General features: G+C 53.2%; 1 protein-coding gene and 5 long non-coding RNA genes across 6 annotated transcripts in view; 3 read left to right on the plus strand and 3 right to left on the minus strand.

Annotated features, from left to right (window-relative positions):
- The window catches only part of LOC111770358 (uncharacterized), a 43,773-nt gene extending 39,078 nt beyond the window's left edge, over positions 1–4,695 (minus strand). Inside the window, exon 1 of the long non-coding RNA XR_011432253.1 lies at positions 4,592–4,695. This is a non-coding gene — a long non-coding RNA (uncharacterized lncRNA). The remainder of the gene's footprint in view (positions 1–4,591) is intronic.
- Positions 4,696–5,759: 1,064 nt separating this feature from the next.
- Positions 5,760–9,900, minus strand: IRF2BPL (interferon regulatory factor 2 binding protein like). The gene has a single exon (XM_005615197.4). The coding sequence runs from the start codon at positions 8,940–8,942 to the stop codon at positions 6,594–6,596; it is 2,349 nt and encodes a 782-aa protein (XP_005615254.2). The 5' UTR covers positions 8,943–9,900; the 3' UTR covers positions 5,760–6,593.
- Positions 9,901–10,046: 146 nt separating this feature from the next.
- Positions 10,047–11,748, plus strand: LOC138920671 (uncharacterized). Its single transcript, XR_011432256.1, has 2 exons — positions 10,047–10,624; positions 11,481–11,748. It is a non-coding gene; the product is annotated as an uncharacterized lncRNA (long non-coding RNA).
- Positions 11,749–12,950: 1,202 nt separating this feature from the next.
- On the plus strand, positions 12,951–18,999 carry LOC138920673 (uncharacterized). The gene is made up of 3 exons (XR_011432258.1): positions 12,951–13,215; positions 16,845–17,054; positions 17,868–18,999. It is a non-coding gene; the product is annotated as an uncharacterized lncRNA (long non-coding RNA).
- Positions 19,000–21,573: 2,574 nt separating this feature from the next.
- On the minus strand, positions 21,574–22,376 carry LOC138920672 (uncharacterized). The gene is made up of 2 exons (XR_011432257.1): positions 22,254–22,376; positions 21,574–21,776 (listed from the first exon to the last, which is right to left on the minus strand). It is a non-coding gene; the product is annotated as an uncharacterized lncRNA (long non-coding RNA).
- On the plus strand, positions 22,172–23,505 carry LOC102148172 (uncharacterized). The gene is made up of 3 exons (XR_011432255.1): positions 22,172–22,519; positions 22,797–22,915; positions 23,246–23,505. It is a non-coding gene; the product is annotated as an uncharacterized lncRNA (long non-coding RNA).
- Positions 23,506–24,310: the final 805 nt, after the last annotated feature.

Below are 24,310 nucleotides of genomic sequence, written 5' to 3' on the forward strand. Positions count from 1 at the left end.
TTTTCCTGTCAAAGGAGAATAATAGCAGCAACCGGCCTCAAAGGTTTGCCATAATAAAGGAGAAATAGTATATGACAATGCCTAACCCATTGTCAGGTCGGAAGGTTACAGTGAATAATGTTTCTCCTTTGCTCTTTTAGCCACTCTTTCCTGTCTGTCACCCAGGGAAGCGATTCTGCCAGCTTCACCAAGCTGTCATGGGTGGTGGGCGAGGGAGGGGACTGCGGCTCCAGGGGAGGAAGGCGCTGGATACTGCACAGGAAATTTGGCCTCTGTGGCCATGGTCCCACCTTCCCCGCCATTCCTTCCAGAGAATCTTGCAAGCCACACAGGGGCTTGCTTAGGGAGCCCAATGCACCACAGCGATGCAGGTGCACCGGGCGTGGGCCAAGGACACACACACACATACTCCTTGCCCGTGAGTCTATGAAAAATAATAGCTAATCTCTGGCTGTGAGGGTAAAGGACGCCTAAGACCCAGACTGGGGCTCGGACCTAAGTCCAATTCCTTGCCCTTGCCCTTCCTTCTTGTCTTTGGCTTCTCCCAAGATCTACCCCCAGGAGATATATATTAGAAATCTAAGCTTCTCTGTGCATCTAATACGGTTGAAAGAATACAAAAAATAACTACCAACAGTGCCTCCCTCGGCGGAGGGGCAGGAAGACGTGGAACATGGAGACTGACCACCTTTGCCCTGAGTATCTTTTCACGCTGTCAGATTTTTCTTTTTTACCATGTACGTGTAATACCTTTTTAAAAATTAAAATGCCCTACCACTGGGATGGAGAAATGGTGGAGGGCTTTGCTTGCTGTGCTAAGGAATTTGGACTTTATCCTGCAGGCAACAGGGAGCCAAGGGAGGTTTCTACGCCAGGATGTGACCTGCTCAGGTACGTGAAAGAACTTACTCTGCTACAGAGTCATGGCCTGGAGTGGGCGGAGACCACAGACCAGTTGGAAGGTTGGGACACTTCTTTTGAGGGAAGCCTGAGCCAGGGATCTCCCGCGTGTGGGCCCGCAATGTGGTACCCACAGAGAGGTGAGCTTTCCTGGGTCAAACCCCAAGACATGCATACAGACTCTTGTACCTGGTGGATGCCCATCTGTGACCCTAAAAGAGACAGGGCGACCAAGCCAGGCCCAAGAGCTAATTGCCACTTCTTTTCCCCTAAAACAAGCAAGACTGCCAGGGGACACACTGGCTTGTAGGGCTGATGCTCCCCACTGGAGCGATATACCTTAGAAATGAGAGCCCCCGTCTGCTTCGTGCCCACCTCTGTGTTCAGTCAAAGCTGAGACAGGGGTGGGCTCATTCTTTAATAAAGTTTGGGGGTAGGAGGTAGCTGAGGGAGACTTCAGAAGAATAGTCTTGTTCCAGAATTCCCGATTGGACATATTGCTTGAACAGCACCCACTGTTTGTCCCTAGATCCCCATGCTTAGGAAATGCCCTCTCTGAGGGGCTTCCTGTCCGCCCCTCCTGTGGACAGCCTTGCTCACTGGCATTGGCCAGGCTCACAGTGAGACTCCAGGAGATGGGGAGAGGGCTGAGGGACGAGGCTTGAGCCCTGCGGGTCAGAAGTCGGAGGCCCTCTGCATGGAGCAACATCTGAGTCCTGGGAAGGGGCCAGGCTGCCCTGGGCTTGAATTGCATACCAAGGATGGCCTTGGGTATTTAACCTCTCTGAGCTCAGCTGGCACATCTGTAAAATGGGCCCTCACACCCTCTGCTAGCCTGGCCTGAAGCTTGGATGGCATAATGTGCATCCGCCTGGCACCTCACACAGCACCTGGCATAACACTTGTGTCCTTCAGTCCCCTCCGTAGCAGTGGGAGAGAGGAAGCTAGGCAGAGATGGGTGACAGGGAGCGAAGACAGATGCCTCAGACTTAAGGGAAGATGGGAGGAGTCCAGGCAGATCTTCCTCTCCCCGACCATTTAGCTGTGCTCAGACGGTTACTTCTCTGACCGTCCTTAAACCTTCACAAGTTTCCAGTCAGCAAAGGGGGAGGTGGTGTGAGGGTCCACGGCTCAAAGGTTAAGAAAAGACTCCACTAGCTTTCTGAACATCCCCTTCCCCAAAAGGTACAGCTGCAAAAGAGACCAAGGGACAAATGCTGTACCCACTTCTCCAAGAGTTAGTGAAAACCCTGAGTCCCACCCCACCAGGTACTCACTCTCCTTTTCCCCACTGTAGCATCACTCTTTCTCATAGAAAGCTCTAATTAAACCAAGCGTCCTTAAAAAAAATTTTTTTTTAATGTCCATTAGAGCTATTCCCTAATAGAGATCTAGCCCGGGCTCTGCCACTGTGTGACCTTAGGCAAGTTACTTCACCTCTCTGTGCCTTGGGGTCCTCGTCTTTATGAGGTGGATGGACCAGACCTAGGTTCCAACCTCAAGTTGGATGGATGGGCTTTAGATGTGCATGAACCCCTTTAAAAATTGGGTAGCACTGGTTGCATCCCAGAAGGGAACTGGGTGGCAGAGGGGCCAGTTGTAGAAAGGAGACCTTACAGGTATACTGTATTCTCCCTTTGCATCTTCTCAATTTAGACCCAAAGGAATGTATTACCTGTTCAAAAATAAATACATAAAATTTATATTAAAAAGAAAAGAAAAGGCATGCAAATCCATGTTGGGGCGGGGGCACCTGTACTTTCTGGGGAAGGATCCATCATTTTTATCAGATTTTTCTAAGGTGTCTCGGACCTCAGAAAGGTTTAGAAAGCATTTCACTACATGACCTTAAGTTCCAATTTCCTTGATTTGATAAAGTATAAAACAAAAGTGAATTTCAGTGCTCATTACAGTAACAGCCGGGGCTGGATGCACATGAAAACACACCCTCGAACCTTACATTTAATAACATGGGCTGAGCGGGTTCCTGTGTGAATGCAGGGCTCGACAGGGTGCATCTCCTGTGGTGTCGCCCTCAGAGATCAAGGTCAAAAATTGATCCCCATCAGCCCATTCTCTCAAAGGTATTGAATTAAGTCCTCCTTGCCCTACCCCCCGTGCCCACTTGGAAAACATCCAGCTTACAGGAGCTGTACAAATAATGCATATAAATAAACACAATGTGAATTTTAAAATGTTGGTCACTTTGGCTCTGAGGGGGAAGGGAGTGAGAAGGATGGGAAATGGAGGAGATGGGGAGGTCCAGGGTGAACTAGAGATGAAAGCTCATCCAGAGACCTCTGTCTGAATCTCTGAAACCTACAAGAATGCTCACCCGCAGGAGAGGAAAACACTTCCTAGGCGTGCAACGTGGAAAGCTTCAGGGAAGGGGGAATCTAGCTGAGGGATCAAAGCAGGACTGGTTAAGGCGAACAGACCGGCAGCGGAATGGGTCAGAGCAAAGAGGAAGGTCACATGGTTCCAAAAAGAGAGACGGGAGGGCCGCCATTTAACACATGGCCCCTGGCTATGGTAAACTTTAATTAACTGCACCATTATAATTCACTTCCAGCCTGAGCTGCACCCCAACCTGCTCTCTCGCTCCCACTCCCTCCCTCCTCTCCCCCAGGTCTCACGAAGGCAGGCTTCCTCAGTGAAACCTAACTGGCCGCCTTTGCTGGATGCCTCATTATTACAGCTCCTGCTTCTCCTGCTAATAATGCACCCAGCAACAAGAGGGGGGAGCAAACTACACTGTTCAGCGCTTAATGACAGGCCCCTTTCCTACCCATGTGCACTAAATCAAGGGTCTTGTAATCCTAAAAGTGCCTGAACTGTAATACCATGGCAATGAAGAGAGGGTGGCAGGCGGGCAAGAGCGGATGTGCAGAGGCAGGTAAGAAGGCTGACTCCCACGTGCAGCCACCTTTCTCAGAGGGTCCACTCCCGGACAGGTAAGCCACGCATCAAAGTTCACACACGCAGTTCAGTGCTGTAGCTGCATCCAGTGCTCCTTCATTCAATGATGATTAAATTACACCCATGACACTCTATCGCTGTATTCTCAGGCTGCTGAGCTTTACCCATTTGAAGAGTGTGCGCATTGGGAGTGGGGGTTGGGAGCACCTTGGAGGATCTTCGAGGCAAAACATGCTTGGTTTTTATTAATGAGCTTATGAGAAAAGCCACCCAGACCTTTAAGTGAAATGTGTGATTGGTAGCCAGGCGAGAATGGGTTTTAGAATTAACTCTTCCTACAGTCTGCTATGCATTATCACCCCCAAGTTAATTACCCCGAGCATGAAAATAGGTTTCATGACTCATAAGCACCAATACAACACTTGGCAGCAGATGAAAATGCAAGGACACATTTGCAGGAAGCTGACACGCATATCTATTTATATGTGGGGAGACTCTTAAAGAGGTGACACAGGCACCTCCTGCACCAGGATTAAGAGGCCGCAGCAGATCCATCAATTGCCATTTATCCACACCCCCAAACACACATACACACGCACGCACACACACAGTCATGGTTTCCACTATTCCAATGATGGTGGCGGCAAAGCAGGAACAGAAGCTAAAAGGGTGTTATTAACAGCAAGTCCCAACACCAACCCAACCTCTACACCGGTGTTCTGGGCTAACTTGTGATTTGTTTTTTCCCAAACGTGCCCACGCTCATACCCACCTCCTCACCCTCCTGATCCTTCTTTGATGGGAGCCAGGTCGGGGGGTGCCAGGTCTCTTTGCTCATTCGCTTATTCCTCCAGCCTATTCCTCCAGCCTCGGTGTGGACCGTCCTGGCCCAGCCTGCCCCCAACCAGGAATGGGGTGTGGCCAGGAATGAACTTCAGATAGGACCTGGGGGTTTGTTTTGCTTCCTCCCTCCTGTTTCTACTCTCCTTCCATTTCCCTCCCAGAAAGTACAAGGTTCCAGCCAGGTCTGCCTGCCACCGCCTAGCTCCAGGAGGGCTCTATTCTGGTCTCAGCCAAGGGGGCTTAGAGCTCTAAAGGACATTCCAATGCCCTGTCCCCTTCCCCACCCTTCTGTACCTCACAAATGCCGCCAAAAAGTTGATCAGATGAATAACTGCATTTCTTAACCAGATGGCATGAGTTCTATCTGGGGTCACAAGTGACCTCAAGAACTGAGTTTGGGTGTTCTTCTCTCTCCCCCATTCCCTGCAAACATCTTCTGACCGGCTAAGTGTCCTGCCTTTAAAAATGCTTACGAAAAAGGGAGGAAAGAAAGAAAACGTATAATGAATGAGGTGTAACTGCTTTTGTAATTCATCAGCTGCAAGCTCCTGGGAACTCTCCTGGCCGAGAACATGCATTTGTTTCTCCGTTGCCCACACCCCTCCTGCCTCCACCGACGGCTCCCAGCTCTGTGGCATTTTTGCTTTAAATGTACAATAACAGTGATTTCTGCCACATCTAAGAGGCAAACACCCTAGCTTTTTTTCCCCCCCTCTACTTGCACAAGTCACAGCTGCATTGGGTATCAGTGTATACTCATGGCCACAAGGCGAGACACCAGAAAGCTTTCCTGACAATGCCATTTGCAGCTGGGTTATGCATGGGGGGGGGGGGGTGGATAAAGATGCTGAAGAGTAAACAGAAAGCGCTTAGTCAGCAACTGTCCCCGCCCCAAGAGGTGAATGTAAATAGCTGGTACTGAGGGGGAGGGGCGGTCTGTCAGCACGGGCCTTCTACGGATGCCATCTGAGGGCTTTCAAAGGCAACCAGCATTTGCGTTCTAGGTTAGAAGTGGGGGGAGGGAGGGGGGTGTCCCATGTTGGAGTTGTCAGGCCTTATTAGCCCTAGAAAAACAAACTTGCCGACTCAGGGCAGAATTAATATCAATTGAATTTATTACAAGTTACTAAGCTCCAAGGCACATTACAGTGTTCTGTTAACTACAGAAATGTATAAAGGACAAACAGAGCAGATTCTCCATGTCTAGCATTTCGCTCTACTGTTCAAAAGCATCCGTGCATCGATAAAGCAAAAACAAAACAACACGTGAAGATCCAACACATTCAGGTCAGTAGAAACAAACCGAAACATCTTCCCTCACAAACTTGCAACAGAAAACACCCCACCCCCCCAACACCTCCCCTTACCATTTTGCAAACAAAACAGAAAAACAAAACAAAACAGAACAGAACAAAATAAAGTGAAGACTTCAACACTTGGGGCTGTTTAGAAAGAAGCTGTCACCATTTCATAGCATCATTTTTTTTTTTTAGGCAGCAACACTGGCCTTGGCCAAAAACAAAAAAGTCATTTTCTTTTGTGTGTGTCCTTTTCCTTTCAGAGAGTGCATAACATTTACAAAAATACACACCAGCAGCAGTCGTTGCTAAGGGCTATTAATTCTGTACCTAGGCAAACACTCTGCCACCAAAGAGATGCTAACGAATATGATGCAAATGACCCAACCAATATTATACTGCTTAACACAAACCAGCTTATCCTTCAAATGAAGAAGTTACATACCTTTGTTTCAAAATATAGAAACATACGACGAAAATAATGTCTATACATAAGACTAACTTTTTGCAGTTTGTAATATTCACAATTCTACATCTTGGGGGCAGGGAAGGGAAGGCCGATGTGGGTGGGGGAGGGGCCCTCTGGATGGAGAAGAGCTGGTCTGGGGCAAAGGAGGCGACTGTCTCCTGGTTTCAAGGGTCTCTCTCCTTTTTCACTTTAACATCCCCAGCTAAGATCGTCGCGATTTCGCCCTGCATGAAGGCCCAAGGTACATTTGACCCCACGAGGGGGCATTTCTCTCCGCTGGGGCAATACACCTCGCCGGTGGCCCCCTGGGCCTTGATGCTCTCTCTAGAGCAAGGGAAGCAGAATTTGTGGCTGGGGACGGATGGGCACTGAACGAAATGCGTGTCCTCCAAACGTTCGTGGCAAATGGTACAGCAGAGGGGCCCGCTGTTAGCCATGGGGGAATCCGGAATGTTTTGGGGGTGCACTTGGTCCATACCCGGGTGGGTGCTAGGCGGCGGGGGCGCCACCTGTAAATTCAGGTCCCCGTTCCGTGATGCCAAACGGCGCTGCCCGGGCACGGAGGCCGGCGACACTGGGCTGCTGCTGTTGCGCCGCGCGGACGCAGTGGTGGAGTGCACGGAACTGCCGTCCTTGGGAGAGTGCGCTGTGCCCAGAGTGTCTGCCACCGACATGAGGGCGGCCATGGGGGACGGACCATTCTGAGGGGCTGACTCGGGCGGGGTGGTCCGGTTGGAATGGGGTCCCAGGGGTGGAGGCGGCGGCGGGGGCGGGCCGCCGGCCGCATGCCCCGGCGCCGCAAAGCCCCCTGCTGACATGGTGAGCTTCAGTGCCTCGCTCTGGTTCGCCATCCACTGCTGCCTCTGCTGCTCCTCGCCCAGCTTCAGCGCGCCCTCGGCCGAGTCTGGGGGCTCGGGAGACGCCTTCCTCTTGCGCAGGCTGGCGGCGGCGCCCCGGCCCGAGGGGGCGGCGGGCGGCAGGGCCCCGGTCCCCGGGGGTGCGCTGGGGGCGCGGCTTAGACTCACCAGCGCCGTGGGCAGCATAGGGCAGCTGGCGTCCAGGTAGGGCTGGGGCAGCATATCGGCGCCGGGCACGCCCTCCTTGAAGAAGCGCACGGCCTCGGGCAGCAGGTCTCCAAGTAGGCGCCAGTCCCCGGAGCCGTGCTTCTTCTCGTACTCCAGATACTTGAAGCCCGAGGAGAGACCCCGGCCGAAGTCCTTCATACAGTCCTGGTACATCTGCTTGGCCACCCCAGATGCACTAGAGTACACGTTCCCCGAGCCCGTGGGGTACTCAATGAACAGCTTCAATTCGTAGTCCATGCCGGGCTTGGAGACTGCGTCGAAGGCGAAGACGCGGCCCAGCAACGAGTGGTCCTTCTTGAAACGCACCTCGTAGGGCGTGCAGCCAGCTAGCGTGAGCAGCGTGTCGCGGACCATCTTGGGCTTGTTGGCCCACTCCTCGGCGCGGTTGCGCAGGCTCTCGCTCAGCTCGGCCAGGGCCTCGGCGTTCCGCTGTTTCTCCTTCAGCTCGCGCTCCTGGTCGGTGCTCGACACTGAGCCGGGCCTTTTGCCACTAGCACCCACGCCCACCTCGGCCACCGACGACGAGGTCGAAGACGACGCCGAGGACGACGCGGCCGATACGCCCGGAGCGCCCCCGAGACAAGCGGGACCTCCGGGGGCCCCTGGGGGTGCCGGCGTCGGGGGCCCACGGCTGCCCAGGCCGTGGGGCGGCGGTGGGGGCAGCACGGCGGCGCTGGCCGGGCCGTTAAGCAGCGTCTGCGGCAGCAGGTTGGGGGGCACGGTGAGCTGGGGGCCTCCGCCACCCCCCGGGTTGGGCAGGCCTGTCACGAGCCCACCGTGCGTCCCGCGCCGAGACGCCACCGACGCCGCAGCTGAAGACGAGTTGGGGCTCTGGCGGTTCAGCTCCGGGGGGCCCTCCTCCGGTGTCGGCTTGGGGAAGCCGTTGGGCCCCCCCAAGCCGTTGGGCAGCCGCGCGGCGTGGCTGCTGCTTCCCAGGCTCACCGGCGGTGGCGGGTACTCGAAGCGGCTGCGCTGCTCCACGGCGGCGGCGGCGGCAGCGGCGGCTGCGCTCAGGCCATAGCGCTCCAGACCGGACGGGGCCGCCAGCACCGCGGGCTTGCTGGAACCATCGACGTGGTTGAGCTGTTGTTGCTGCTGCTGCTGTTGCTGCTGCTGCTGTTGCTGCTGCTGTGCGGCCGCCGCTGCCGCCGCTGCTGCCGCCGCCGCCTCCTTAGCCGACAGGGCCACCGTCTTGACCCCGACGGGTGGCGGCGGCCCGGGGGAGCGGCCGTCCTGGAAGCAGCCGTGTGCCCGCTTAAGCTGGCGCGCGGTCTCGATCACGAACTCGATGCGATCGGCACCCTCGTAGTTGACGCAACCGCGGCATACGGGTTCCGAGAAGTCCCAGATCATGGCCCAGGGCATGCGGGGCAGGTCGCACAGGTAGCAAGACTGTCTCCGGGACGAGGACACCTGCGCCGCCGACATGATGCCGGCCCTGGGGAAGGTAGGCCCCCGCCCGGGCTGTCTCCGCGGCGCCTTCTCCTCCGGGAGGACTGGCCGGCTGGGGAGGGAGTTCGGCTGCGGGGGAGGGAGGGGGGGCGAGAAAGTTCTGCCCCAGGGGCTGGAGGGAGCGCGAGTCTCCACCGCCGGCGCAGCGCCTCTCCGCGGGGGCTCCACCGCCCGGGCGGCAGTCGAGTTTAGCCCGCTCGTCGCCCCCACCTCCTACTGCGGTTGTCTCGTCGAGAGGGGAGCTCAGGCGCCTTCTTCCTGGTGCCGCGGACCCGAGCTGGAAGCTCTGGGCCCGGGGGGAGGGGGCGAGGGTGCCCGGTGCTGGCCGCCGTTGGCTCTTGGCCCCCTCCCCGGAGCGGCTGGTGCGTGGAAGCTCGAGGGGGGTTGTCTCTTCCTCTCCCCCGGGGGCCCCCCTACGAGGGGCGTCCTCTCCCCGCCAGGCTCCCTGGGCCGAGGGCTAGAGGGTTCAGTGCCACCCGGTGCCCGGGTCCAATCTTGCTCAAGCCGTTGCTTCCGTGGAGGGCCGGGGGAGGGAGGGGGTGGTAGCCGAGAGAGGAGCTTCTCTCCTCCGCAGCGTCGGCCGTTCCGCTGGCGGCGGCTGGGTTTGCACGGCCGGAGGGAGCCGCCGCGGCCACCGCTTCCAGGACGCACGAGAGCAGAGGAGAGGAACGCACGCACGCAGGCTCCCGCCGCCCCCCGGCCTGGCCGGCGCCCGGGCCGCCGCGGCTGGCGGCGCTCACGTTGGCTGCAGGGCGCTCGCGCGGCGCCTCGGCCCGGGTCGCATCCCTTCCCGCTCGCACTCGCCCGGAATGTGGGGTTGTGATTGTTACTCTACGTTCCGGAGGCGCGTCTCGGCGCTCCCGCTCGCGCTGCGGCTCGCGCTGTCCCCGGCTTGGCCGCGCGGGATGCCGCCCGGGCGGAGCGCTGACGTCACCGCCATGCTCTGCACCAGTTCTCCCCCCTCCCCTTTACACTTCCTCTGTCTGTGGAGCCCACTTGTTGCTCGGGAAAGGCGCATGCGCGGCAGGACGCCCAGATTCCTCCCAGTCGGCCCCTCCTCCGCGCCTCCGCCCTCCCCTCCCCCCTCGCCGTGTGTGTACGACAGCTGAGGCCCGGCGAGCTAACGCTGGAAGTCCAGGGCTGGGGCTGGAAATTAAACAGACGATGACCTTTCCTCTCCCCGCCCGGCTTTCCCAAGTAAAAACGCATTTAAAAACCACAAGCGTCGTTTCCGATCCCGCTCCCCACCCCACCCGGGCAGTGAATTTAAATGTCCTGTTTCAAGAATTTCGCTGTGGATTTCTTATAGTGTATTACCCGTTTCATCTGCAATCAAACCTTTTCCCCCCGCGGTGTGGATGTTACATTCATTGCTACCACTGACGCCGAAGCACCTGCAAAATTAGCTGTTTTCCAATCTTTCGGAAACTGCCTTTTCGATTTGTTTTTGTGCCCTGGTCTAGGAACCTGAGCTTCCACGACGCAGCTAAATCCATTCAGGGTGAGCCACCCCCCGCCCCCCAGCTGCACTTTAAAAATTTTGGCTGAATGTCTAAAGAAGCTACGAGCACCCGGAGGCCTTTAAGGAAAACAGTCTTCTCGCTGCACACAGCTGCACTTGGGGGCGGGGAGGGGGTAGTGCTGGAGAGGCCAAACAGGTGAGTGATTTTTCCGGGTTTGATAAAACAAGGTGGGGGCGGCATTTAGTAAGATTGATGTCTCCTTGCCAAGCACAGCCGCAGTTTTCAAAGTTCTTTCTCACGTGCTGGGATTTCATTCCATAGTGCCCCGGAGCAAAGCCATGATTTCTTTAACCTTACGAGATCACTGCTCATCATTATTGCTTATTGCAGAAGAGAGATGTCGGTCATAGCTCTAGTTGGGGCATTTCAAGGGATTCTTTTAAGTATTGGCTCTTGCTTTTTTTCCCATGAAAATTGAGATAATCCTGGGCAAGGCGAGAGGAGGGGCAATATGCCTAAAGGGATTCAGGTTCTGGAGTCTGGCAAACCTGGTTGGAATGTCCTTTTCATCACTTACTGGCTTTGTGACCTTGAGCTAGTTCCTTATCCTCGCATCACCTCTATTTTCCATCTGTAAAATGGGATCATAGCTCCCAACTTATTACCACTGTTTGAGATTTCATTTTGTTTCTTCTCATAGTAGGAGGTGACTCGCTGTGGGCCAGACACCTCAAAGTGGATTCCTTGCATCATTATTAAACTCGCCATATTATCTACAAAGTAGATTCTGTTATTAACTCTGTTTTACAGACTAGAAAAGAGTAAAGAAGTTAAAACTTGCCCAAGGTCACGTGGCCATTAGAGATGGAGCTGTGAGCTGAATTCAGTAAATCTGATCTGAGAGGTGGCTTTGACAAGCTTAGGTTCTCAGAAGTGGTTTGGGGTGTTCCCAGTTTCCATCAGCCCCCCATTCTTTGTGACATACAATCTCATGTAAAGTGCTATGCAAATGCACCTTCATAACCAACTCCCATCCTCCCCTTCCAAACAGATTGTGCCACTGAGTTCTTGTGTACACAGAAGTTGTGGATCTGCCACGGCCACAGACTGGAACATCAATACACCATACAGTATGGAGAGCACAGTGTCGGGCTCACAGGAAGCCCTCAGTAAGTACTGGTTATTATTAGCATTGACTTTGGCGTTGGTACTATTGCTAGTTACCATGTGAAAGTACTTTGTAAATGGCATAAAATATAACGATCATTATTCTTATCACTACTTGTACTACTAATTGTAATAAAGTTCAGTTGAAGCAACCAGAAGTAGTTATTTTTATTTTGACACTTGACCTTCAGAGCTTGTTCCCCCATCCAGCACTCCGCACCCCCACACTCATTCTGGGGCCCTAGGTGCAAAGGAAGGGGAGTTTTTAAGGATAGGGAGAAAGGGGCAAGGAAGAGCCCTAGGGAGCCCCTCTTTCATCTCAAAGCAGCCAGATTTCTGTTTTTGCAAAACAGTGAGCTCCCTGTGTCCTCCCCAACAATAATAAACCTTTCCTGGCGGGCTGGCTCCCGGCAGTGATTCCTCTGTAGAGAGCTGCTCCCGGAGCATTGCCTCACCCTTCCAGACTTCAGCCCTCCCCACACCACAGCTACCCTGGAGTGAGTCAAAACATAGGGTTGGGAAGTGGAGCGACATCCCCACCAACCCAGGGCTCGGGGCTCGTTAGCTTGGGCTTGGCTGGTGAACCCGTTTCTTTATATGACTATTTATTCAGCCCGTCCCTTTATTAAACCAAAAATACTGAGGAATAGCAACTTAGCCCCAGCCCTCTAGCCAGGCTGCTAGAGAAAGCAAGTTGGATTCGTTGTCAGAGTGTTATGTTTGGTATGCGCACACATATGTCCCCATCTCCTTGTCTGTCTCTGTCTTCGCTGTTACTAAAGGAGATATATATATACACATACATGCCGGGTGTCTTCAGACACACTGAGTTAGAAATAAACATGCATTTAAACAAACTTCCATTACAGTCTCATAATCCTTTAAAAAGCATAGCTCTCTTGATACCCTTCCCCCCACAAAGAATCGCCATCATTTATGGTGATAAATTTTGTCTTAACGGCTTCTCTGACATGGCCCTGTTTGGGGATGTGTCAGGGATTGTGAGAGGCAAGAACACCAATGTTTTGGAGATGGATTTTCCCCTGAAGGAGAATCCCATGTTACAATACTGTGTCCACAGTGGAAAGGAACGGGGGCAGGAGGGCGGGGGGCGGGGAGGAGGCTCACCCTAAAACCAGGTGGTGAGAGGCAAGGAGCGGGCGGTGGGGTCTGGGAGAGTAGCAGAGCCAGGCTCAACCAGGAGTAAGGGGAGACGCCTGCGGTCTGCCCAAAGTTCCTTCCGACGGTGGCTGTCTTCCCCCCAGCTTGCCATCTGAGCTGCCATCCTCAGACAACCCCGCTCTAAACTGGAGCAAAAGGTCAGCTCTCCAATTGGCTTTTCCTGGAGGCCACAGCCCAACATGAGCGGTGAGCAGCTCGCAGCGGGCCCATGCACTTCGAAGCTCCCTGCAGTCTCCCTTCTGTCTTCCCCCGCCCTCACTCCCGGCTGGTTTATGGCAGAGATGGGTAGGGCGGGGGACTCTTCGGCCTGGCATCCCTGCAGCCAGCTGGCTCAGCCTTCAAGGAGGCCCCGGCTGAACCTCGCGTCACCCCGCTGAAGCGCGCGGCCAAGCGCTCCGGCAAGAGAAAGGCCTTTTTTGGTAACACTCAGCCCCGCGGTAAGCAAGACCCGGTTTTTCGGCCCGCTAGAGCCGCCTCAGAGAAGATGAAAACAAACGTCTGGGTTGGGTCTTCCTCTGGCCTCTCCAAGGGCCCCCATCCCCGCGCCAGGAACCCCCCGGGGCTGTGGGGGTAGGGGAATCGAGTCAGCGCGGTGATTTACGCATTACTCTTGGGCCGGTTCCGAGGCGGAAGTGCTTGCCTTTTCCTAAAGGATTAATTCTGGTACTTTTTTAAAAAAAGTATTAATTTAGGCCAGGGCGTAGGGTTACGCAAGAGCCACTCGAGCGTGAAATCCCAGGAACAACGTGATTCGCTAAGAACCCCCGGGGAGGGGAGCCTGCGCCGCCCGCTAGGACCTGCCCAGCCTGGGGCGCGCGGGCAGCCGGGCGCTCCGTGCAAAATTGGGTGGGAGGAAAAGGAGGATCTAGTGGTTGGTGCTGGCACAGCGGCCGCAGCAGAGATCAGATCTCTGACTGCTTTCTTCCTGAAGGGGAGGGGAGCAGGGAAGGGAAGAAAGGCGGGGGGAGTCGCGTCTGGTTCCTGCCTCCTCCCCGCTTCCTCTCCTTGCCAGCGTGCCAGGGCACCGGGGAGCCTAGCGCTGTCCTCAGCAAAAGCTGGAGTGTTTTTTTAGGTCCCAAAAGAAAGGAACCCTGGAATGAGCCTCCCGGGGACCAGGCCTAGAGAAAAAAAGCGCCAGACAAGGGTGCTATTCACTGACCCGGTCGGGTTCAAACAAACACCCACACCCCAATAAGGGGGGCAGCGGGGAAGGAGGGCTTGGAGGGCGAGAGAGGGTGGAGAGCCTGGCGGGGGGGCCATCAAGGCCACAGGTGCGCATACGCCCGGACCCTCCCAGCCTACCCCGCGTGCGCCTGGGTCTCAGCAGGGAGCGAGAGCGCCAGCGGGTTCCCACCGGCCCGCACCAGAACTGGGGATTTCCACAGCGGGGCTTCGGAGACCCGTCGCCGCCGGCGCTTTCCTGCCGGGGCCGCCGGAAGGCGGGGCCTCAGAGCGGGAAGCCCTCCCTGCGGCCTCGCGGTCCCCCCGGTCAAGTCTGGTACAAACTGGCAGCCATCACTACTGTCCCCGGTTGGGGTGGATGGGCCAGGATCTCCAAATATTTTGACTTGCCTGAGCTGGACGGTTCAAGCCAAAACGCAGGCGAGAGGGGGGAGGGGAGGGCGCCTCGTATTGAATACCTATTTACATTATGTTGTTCAACTTGGACTTGGCTGGCCCTCAGTAGCTGTGTGACCTTGAGCAAATCACTTGAACTTGGTTTGTTAGTCTGTAAAATGGGAATAACTGTACTGCCTCCCTTGCCTGCCTCATTGGTCTGTGTGGAAGATACCATATTATAACGCACTAAATAAAATGTAAGACTATGAAAAATAGAATGACCAACATTTGTCTAGGGCTCCGAAGTGCATTCCCAGACATTATCTCACCAAGCCCCACACGATCCCTGTGAGGTAGGTGTTACTTTCATCACCCTCCCGTACAGGTGAGGAAAGCCAGTCCAGAGCTGGTCCAGAATCACTGGAAACCAGGTTCTCTGGCTCTAAACCCAGCATTCCTTCTTCAACGCCATGGGTTGCTAGCCTTTTCCTGGGGGGTGGGGTGGGGTGGGGTGGGGTGGTCCCAGATGCCTCTAATAAACTGCAAGAAAGTAAAATGCCTCTCCCCACAGGATTTTGCATATTAAGAATGCCACTACTGTCCCAATAGATGCAAGATGAGGCATAAATTAGTACCAGTTATTTTGGAGGTAAAATCAATCACCATTCAGCCTGGAGCAAAGCTATGTAGCCATGGTCCCCTGAGACCTTTCTCTCTCATCCTAGGTTTTCCATTCCCTGGTCCTAGGCAGAGGTGGTGGGGGGAAACCTGAAGCTCTAGCACACACTGAAGATTTTAGGAACTTACTGAGTCACGCTTACTAAGGATAGCTGCATTTCAATATCCATACCCAAGGAGGACCCCAGGTTGAAAGACAAGGGAAAGGAGGAAAGTGGAGAGGGTACCCAACATCTACCATCCTCTCCCTGGGGGGGGGGGGCCACTTGATGACTACAGCAGGCTGCTGCCCTCAAAGGCCTTCCAGCCTAGGGGAGGCCTAAACCCCTGACAACCAGACCTGGCCTAGCATCACTGGAGCTAGCAAGTGAGTGAACAAGGTGGCCCCCCAACCCTGACCCATTTGGAGGGCCGCCATGCTTTAACCTGAACTTCCTTCTCTGGCCAGACCCAGAGGATCTAAGCCTGATATGTCCCTAGTGGGTGTGAAACTATTCTCATCTCTTACATTTTGTTTCAAAGCTGGAACTTGGCTGCCAGATGGCCTGGTGGGTTTCCATTCCCCGGCTCCTTAACTTGTGCCCTTCCATTTGCTATTCATTCAGTTATTCCACTATTTATTTAGAGAGCACTTTCTGTCTTAGTCCTGGGGATCTAATGATAAACCAAGCCAGATGGGCTCCAGCCCAGAATCTAGAAGCTTCCATTTCCTCCTAGGTGTCCTACTTTCCTGATTCAATCGCCCTAAAGTCATTAGAGACGGTGCTTGTATAACACTCCCACCAGCCACCTGACTGACTTAGAGCATTCTATTTATTCTCTCTGGGCCTCAGTTTCCTCACCTGTCAAGTGTTGATATTAAAACCTGTTCTACTTCAGGGGCTCACTGTGAAATTCTGTATGTTAATGTCCAGGGCTGTAGAAAGGCAAGCCATTGTCACAAATCTCTTTTCCCAGCGCTAAGCTCTTCTAGGTGAAATAGCTGGAAAGTGAGGCCTGTCCACACTCCTCATCCCACCCTTAGGGGGTTTCTCCTTGGGTGGCCAGCCTAGCATCTCTGATCTGGGCTGATGGACAAACAGGCAGTAACTGCCCACGGATCTAGGAGCTAGAGCGAGACAATAGCAAGGTGAGGCTATCTTCTCATCTGTCCTATCCGGCCCAGGATTTCCCACCCCCAGTTCCTGGTGATGCAAAAGTTTGCAGCAGTTGGATTTATTAGGGCTTTTAGTTTTGTGTTTTGGTCAATTTGCAAAGAAAAGAGGCAATGACCTCTTCTTTAAAAAACAAAATTAGGCAGGAAGTGTGCTGGGCCTGAGTGGCAGGGACTTAGGGTGTAATTACAGGGTTTTGTTCTGCATTTTCATGTAATTAAATCCAAAGGAAAGCGAGCTAGGCCGAGGCTTCTTGGATGCAGGGTAGACAAGAGGAGTGTGTGTGCGTGTGTTGGGGTGGGGAGGAGAGGCAGGAGGTGAGAAACGGGTTTGCTTTTCAGGCTGAGAAAAAGCGGGTTTCTCGCCTTTATTAGTATCTTTACATTCCTTTTCCAAAAGGTAGCCGATTATTCATCTTTTACTCGATGCCACTGCACTCTCCTTGGTGACATTTCCCAGCCCCCCGCAGCCTTCTCGGCATGGAGCTCTCTCCAGCCGTGCTCTCCCCTCCCCGCTTTTTCATATTGCCGCTTTCTGCCTGGTTGCCCACACAATAAACCCACTGCAAAGGCCACATCCAGCTCTCTTGCCTACAGTTTGGATACCAGCGGCCTCCGACGCCGCGAAATAGTCCCTCCTTTTGTTTTGAACCTCTTCTGGCTCTCTCTCTTCAGCTTTAGGATACTTCCTACCACCACTGCCCCACCCACCCTTCGACGCGGCTGCCTCGGTTTCCCGGACCAGCAGTGTGTGCACACGACCCCGTGGTCTGCAACTACCAGAGCGTTCCAAACGAGTCCGAAGCCTCGGCTCCTCTCCCCGCACCTCCCCCTCCTGGAGCCCTCGGTGGCCCGCTGACGTTTCCTGGACGTTGTGAACTCGCAGTAAGAATGGATCCACTGTCTGCGCACATTCTTAAGGGCAGGAAACCTGACCCACCCCAAAACCACGCGCTCCCAAGGAAGGGCACTTGCATTTTCCGGGAGGGCAGGCCTCTGCCAGGTTAGCGGGGCTGGCCTCGGGCGCCCCCTCCTCTCCCCCTCCTCCCCCATCCCCTCCACACCCACAGATTACCCCCCACCCCTTACATCCCCTTCACCTACTCAAGAACAGATTGTTTATCAGAACGGGCAGCCAAGAAACCTACTCCTGTTTCTGGCCTCTGCCAGAGATTAATCACACTTGGGAAAGCAGAAAACTTGACTGTGTTGGGGCGGGGCGGAGGGGGGGGAGTTAAAAGGGAAGACCAATAATTTTGACATTTGACACAAGCTGATCAAGTTGGTGCTACCTTTCCCCTCCTTTCTTTTCGTAAGTCAGCGTGGAGGACTGAGCTATATTTCACTGCCACTCCCTCTCCCCCCAGCCCCCCATTGCCCCCTCCTTCACTAAGTCTTCATGTTTGACGCTTTCATAGTACTGACTGCCTTTTAATTCTGATTAACATTCTCAGCTGGTCTGTGTGTGTGTGTTAGGGGCTGGAAAGACACATTCACAAACCTGCCTCCCTGACAAATCCCCCCTTTCATCCTTCTTTTTGAAATGACATCAAGATGGACTTGGGGGGGGGTGGCTGTGGAGAGGAGGCATGGAAAAAAGAGAGGGAGGGGGAAGCAATTTATGTGCTTTTCTAAGGCAGCTAGTAAAATTCCTAAGGGAGAACAAATGCCAAAATTGACTGTCTTGGTGTATTTTAGACCCGATCGTCAGGGTGAATCATGTCAGGGCTTTGCACCGGACCTGCAGCCTGGCAGCCAGGGACGCGGCACACAGAAGATCCCTCCGGCTGGGAGGTGCCCTCCTAAAAGAGGCCAGAGATAGGTGTATCCTCTCGCCAGATTCCTCTCCATCAGGATTTTTTCCTCTAATTCATTGCAAGATGGATTTTTTAAAAAACTGGGGCTGATAAAGAAAAACCAAGGATAGAAAACGCCCCATAAAACATGGTCCCCAAAGGGAAGGTGCAAAACCCATTTGATCCAAGATATAGATATCTCCACCCTGGCTTTTTTTCCCCTTTGCTTTACAACTCTGCAGACATCAGGTTAGCAAAAGGTAATAAATAGTCCTTGCACAGCAGGGTCTGGACTAGTGAAAACAGTTTACTGAAATTAATGGGCCTCACTTGAACCAAAACCTCCACTTTGGAATTAATGCCAGACATAGTTTTCCTGAACTCTATCCAACCGCCTAAGCGGCAGACAATTTTCGTTTTATTTGTGCTGGAAAATAAAGCCCAAGCCCTTGATCTCAGTGTAGATTATAATTTTTTTTAAAAAAAATTCAGCACAGTGAACACTATGCCAATTTCCACTTTCTGCTAGCAGAAGCCCTTGTGCTCTGGGCTGTGTGTGTCAGTCAGAAGTTACCGGGCAAACTTTCCATTGAAAACCATCTCTGAACTCCCTCCCCATCCGTGGCCTCAGAGTTTTCACCATGACACCCGAGAGATTCAAGGAAAGCTCCAGAAACAGGCTCGATTCGCACTAACAACCCTCTTCCCCAGGGCTCTTGGAAAGGCTGGATCTGAACAACGCTGTCTGCGTGACCTCCGTTCCCCACCCCAAATAAAGCCCCAAAGCACCAAAGAAACCACCCCCCACTCGCCCCCGGGACTCAGGGTGTTTACAGTTCTGAAGCTGCTTTTATTTTTATTAATGTATTTTTAAGGCCGAAAGGCGCGCGCGGCTGCGCGCGCGCGCACGCACACACACACACCCCGGTTCACACCCGGTGGTTATGGCAGGTAGAGCGGAGACCAGGCTGTCAGTGTCTGATCCCGACCTTCCCCCCCACCCCCCATTATTAATAAAAACCCGGTCGTGGGCAGCCGGCGTTCTGGTTTTCATTGTACAGTCTGCACTGGTGACACAGGACATGTGGAAAATTTTGAGAGCACTGCGGTGAATGGCATGCAGGGGGAGCGTGAGCAGGGTGAGGAGGAGGGGCGGGGAGGGGAGCGAGTTACTTTTTAGCTTCCGCTAAGTACTTGGCAGCTCGCCAGGCCCAGAGGATTCTGGGAAGCGAAAGCCTCCCCAGTATAAACTGCCAGCTTTAAGCAGCCCTGACAGTTCTGCTCCTTCCAAACTTGGCAGCCGTTCAAAGTGCTCTTTCATTTGAAATGCTGGAAGCCTGCCATGTGCAATGCAGATTTGCTGTGCCTGTGCGCAGAAGGAACTGATAAATGCCGTGGCAGTTGCCATGGGGACAGGAGGCTATCAGAATGGCCTTGTGATCCGCAGCCTCTCAGCGCGGCAGGCTCTCGCTCTCCCTCCCGCCCCTCCTGCCTCTCGTCAGTGAGATGGTGAAATAAATGTTCTGGAAAAAGGTTAACCCTCCCTGCTCTGGTTCCGCAGCACAGAGGAGGTTAACCTCCTAGCACTTCGCGGGCCCTAGCGCCAGCCAGGGCCACAGGCCTGAGCATCGTCCTTGGGCGGGTCACCATACCCCACCCCCGCAACAATCACAGTCCCCCCCCCCCCACCCCAGCCCTGCTTCCTGCTCCCTGGGGGCTTCCACAAAGCTATGTTTTAATAGAGCTTTTCAGCAAGCCCAAGTGTAAGCCTTTGAGTCATCAAAACCCGGATGTAAACACAGCAGCCCTACATTCTGCACAGTTTGCATGAATTTTATCTTTTTAATAATATTTAGCTGGCAACTTAAAACTGCAAGGATGCCAGATATTTTAGCCAGCCACTTACGTCATGCAGCCTCCATCTTAGGGAGAGTGGTTGCCTGCCCTTTCTTGTTCTCTCTCTCCCTACCCTGAGCCTGCAGGAAATCTGGGTCTTTCTAAAGGCGTCTTCTTGCAGCAGAGGCAACCGAGTCCCTCAGAACCGTGGGCTTTCGAGTGAGCATGACATCACCCTGAGTAACAACCACAGAGGGGATGTTCCTGTGGGAGACAAGACACTGGGTGATCCGAGGTGAAACAGGTCTGTCATTTACCCAGAGTGAAGGTGCACCAGTCTGGATGGCCGGCCCCCCGTTTTGCACAAGCTGCCATTTGAAACACAGTCTGATTCAATGTACAGAAACAAAACAGCACATTCAGATTTGGTACGTGTTCAGGTCTATAATGCCAACTCTCCGGGTGGCCTGGTTAATGGGGAAGAAATGAAATACTCCATTCCAGCCAAGGCCTATGGAGGCCAAAGAGGTTTAGCGATTTATTTACATTGAGCAGCATTCCTTCTCAACCCAACTTGCTATTTCCTGGAGGTTTCCTGAACCTAAACCTTCGTTAACATCCCAGGAAGAGAACATATTTTTCCTGTGGCTTTCAATATTTTTTGCTAAATATATTTCGGCGCACTGTTTATCTAGGGTTTCAGCTTTCAGACCTTTATGTACTTTTGACACCTTGAGGCTGTTCCACTGAAAAATGGGGTATGTTTATTAAAGAGGACTTTCTGTGCTGGGCCCTAAGGTAGTGGGAATGTCTGTTTGGGTCTGTCTGTATAAGGAGGGCTTCAAGGGGAGGCCCAAGTCCAAGGCATGTTTGATTTGTGGAGCCCTTTTGACAATGCAGGCCCAACATAGCTCAGACGAACCCTTTAATACAGCAGAATGTTGAACCAAATGAGTATTTCTTCCTAAGTGCACGGCTGACATGGAGGCCCGGACAGGAGAGAGACTGAAAATGCCCCAGCTTCCTGGGACTTCGCTGTGATTGCTTTTAATGCGCCTCTCCCTGGGTGTCTGCTTATGATTGTCACGGCAATTCTGGCCAGGGCGACACGCTCTGTCTCGCTGGAATTTCCTGACTTCAAGTAGCCCCTTCCAAATAAATAAATTAATCAATAAAAGCCATCTGCTTCACCTGGCCGGCAGGCACAGCACTGGAAGGGGTGGCGCTGAACGCGATTTTTTAGGAGCGGTTGGCCCTTGAGACATTTCGAGGTGAGTTTTGGCTTGGAATTAAACAGGAGTTGGAGGCAGAAATTAGGTGATTTAGAAAGCCTCTCTTTCTTCCCCCACCCTCTACCCCGGCCCCCATCTTCCCCAGACAGTCCAGGCAGCTGGGTTTTTGGCTCTTGCAGCTGCTAAGCTTTGGCAAGCTAAAAGCATATTTCGTGGTGGTGATTCCTTTCCCAGGTTGACCGACATGTTTCTGTACTGAGCACAAGGGATGTTTCCTGACTATGTGCATGAATCAGAGGCTGTATTTTTTATCCGGGGCTCCTGGTGACAGTTTTAAGCTGGAAGAACAAGGCAGATCACGATGAGCCCCTATCATCAGGGTCCAGAGATAAAGAATCTATCTGAAGATATAGATATATATCTATATATATCATATAGCTGGGATGGATGTTTTACATTTTAACCATGCCAAGAGCGGCCATTCCCCCAGAAGGCAATGCCCACGTTCACATCTCAGACACTACCCTTTCTTTCTCTCTCTCTTGATGTCATTGTGCTGTTTGTTTATTTGTTAGCTTCAGAAGTTCTTCCTGGCGCCGGCCCTGTGGCCGAGTGGTTAAGTTCGCACGCTCCACTTCATGGCCCAGGCTTTCGCCGGTTTTGATCCTGGGCGCAGACATGGCACCGCTCATCAGGCCACGCTGTGGCGGCGTCCCACATAGCACAACTAGAAGGACCTGCAACTAGAATACACAACTATGTACCGGGGGCAGGGTGGGGGGGGGCGGGGTGGGGAGAAGAATTGAAATAAAAGATTGGCAACAGATGTTAGCTCAGGTGCCCAGCTTTAAAAAAAAAAAGTTCCTTTTTTCAGCCAAATGGGAAGATTTGCAAAAGCCATTTGGGGGCCTTTGAATGCCATCCCAGATGGAGACAAGCCCCAAGATTCCAAACAGCCTAGACCCTGCCCACATTCTGCTCTGTTACACCAGGACGACAACAGAGGGGCGTCGCTGGTGCGGCCCCTCTGCACCAGGACCTGAGGAGCCGGCTCCCCAGAAGCCCGTGGATTAGGAAGGTCTCCTGGGGCTGCTTCAGGAGCTGGCGGGTAACAACTCCCTTTTGTTTTGCTGTCTAGCATGTGACCAGAATGCTGCCAGCTAATTTTAACCCCACTGAAGAACTGGAAAAAAACAAAACGCAACAAAAAAAAAACCTACCTTGCATCTGGAGAGAGAACCGCTGTGGGCTGGATAAAAGCTTTTTCAGCCTGCATTCCTTCCTGTTTCAGTTTCCAAACTTGCATTATCGGTAACCTGAAAAATGATGTTTCACCAAATTCCTGGATATTGCACAAGAGGACAATGAGTCTATTTCGGGTGCTATGAGTGTGTCTGGCACAGACCCTGGGAGCCATTGTTTTCAGGAGGGAGAATGCTTTGGGGTTTCCTGGTGCTTTCCTTCTAGGGTCTCAAAGCCCCCAAAGGTACCAGGGGCTTGCGGGGGGGCGGGGGGGCTCTCTATGACAACCATGTAGGCTGCACTCTGAAAGGACCTGGATGAGAAGCGGGTGGTGAGGCCCATGTCGGGGAGGGGGTGGTGAAGTGGCCCTGAAGACGTTAAAAGGTGGATGGTGGGGAGTGTTTGAAGTGGGACAGCAGGAGCAGGAAGAAGTGGGGTGAGGGACACTTTCACAATAACTGGGTGGCCCCCTGGGACACAGGCCACCAGTTCTCCTACTGAATTTCCAAATCTGCTTTCAGCATCAGGAATTAATGGAGGACGTCGTGGAGTCCCTCACCTTGGATACTGGCTTCTCAAAGCATTCCTGTGGCGGTTAATTGTTGCTTCTGGCTGGGTGGCTGGTGATGCTGGTGACAAGGTGCAGAATCTCAAGAGCCAGGAAATTTAGAGGCTTGGATCAGATAGTGTGTAGCTAGGCAGCTGCTGCCAGCTATGCTAAAACCAGGTAGTGAGGTGGGCTGTCATTAACCTGAGGGTCTACAAGGCAGTCCCAGCAGATCAGCTCACGGCGAAGAGACTGAGGGGAAAGGCCCCAGTTCATGCTGCAGCCCTCCCGGCAACCAGGAGGGCTTGGTGGCAGTTGTTCTGACAGCTGCTGAGGGCTTCAGCTGCCGAAAAAGCCATTTGCTCAGGCCTACCCTGTCTGGCCAACTTCTACGTATTTAAAGGCTCCTCCTTGGTCTCTCAGGCCCCCCCTCTCCACCTGAGTCCTCAGGCAAAGACGCGTCTTTGGAAACACCGGCAACCGCCTGGGAGACCTTCGCCCCGTCGTCTGCCTGTCCACTGCTGCTGTAACCTGCCCACAGTCATCAAGATCAGTTAGCAAATTCCCAAATTAAGGTTCTGTTGACTTTGTTGTTCCAAAGGCTTGTTTTGAGCAGGATGTTGTGCTTTAATTAAAAAGATGAGAGCTCATGAGTAAGTAAAACTATTTCTGAATCTTCGCAAGGATGTCTGAATTGCGTTTCTTGCATCTCACCGCAGGGGTTCAGCTCTCTAAGACCACTGAAAACTTTCTCTGTCCTCAACAGCTGGCTCTTCCCCATTGCAGAATTGAAAGGGGAGCCCTGAGTCAAGAATCTGCTCCTTGTGCTTCTCCGCTTGCAGATTTTTGCCAGCCTTCAGGTATCATTAGAATACATTCTGCATTCACCTTTCCAGCCAGAGAATTCCCATTCCCGAAGGTTTCCTCTGAGCTCCACAGCTGGAATGCAGCTGTTGCGGGGTGGGGCAAGCTCTTTCTGGGTCAGCAGGGTGAGCGAGGGCAGGGGATCTTGGAAGGTTGGGAAAGTCCTTCATTCTAAAGCCAGAGCTCAGGAATGAGTGGGGCCTCTGGTGTGAAAACTTTCCAGATGGGGGAAGGAAGGGTAAGCTTTGCCCTCTGGGTAGATTCCAAAAAATTGCTTTGGGGAGGCCAACTATTTTGAAACTGCCTTTAAAGAAAACAGCACAAATGTTTAAACTGACCTGGAAAACTCTTCCTTTTTCCATTCCCTACAATCCAAGTCTGTTCCCTTGAACGTTAATCAGCAGCAGCGTTGGCCCAGGCTTCTCTCCTCCCCCATCCCTCTCTCTCTTTTTTTTATTATTATTATTATCTTTGGTTTGGAAAACTTTTGGATGCCTTCCCAGGCTGGAGCTATAGAATGTTTCCAGGAAAATGCATAAGGAGTGTCTGTGTTGTGAGTTTCTCTGGAGGGGGCTGAACATGTTTTTCAGAGACACTGAGCTGGGGCAGCCAGGTCTTGTGCAA

Source organism: Equus caballus, chromosome 24 (assembly GCF_041296265.1).
Source record: "Equus caballus isolate H_3958 breed thoroughbred chromosome 24, TB-T2T, whole genome shotgun sequence".
Classification (NCBI taxonomy): domain Eukaryota; kingdom Metazoa; phylum Chordata; class Mammalia; order Perissodactyla; family Equidae; genus Equus; species Equus caballus.

What these genes read in the sequence shown, in the direction of transcription:
- IRF2BPL (XM_005615197.4), bottom strand. Translation starts at nt 8,942, where the DNA reads ATGTCGGCGGCGCAGGTGTCCTCGTCCCGGAGACAGTCTTGCTACCTG.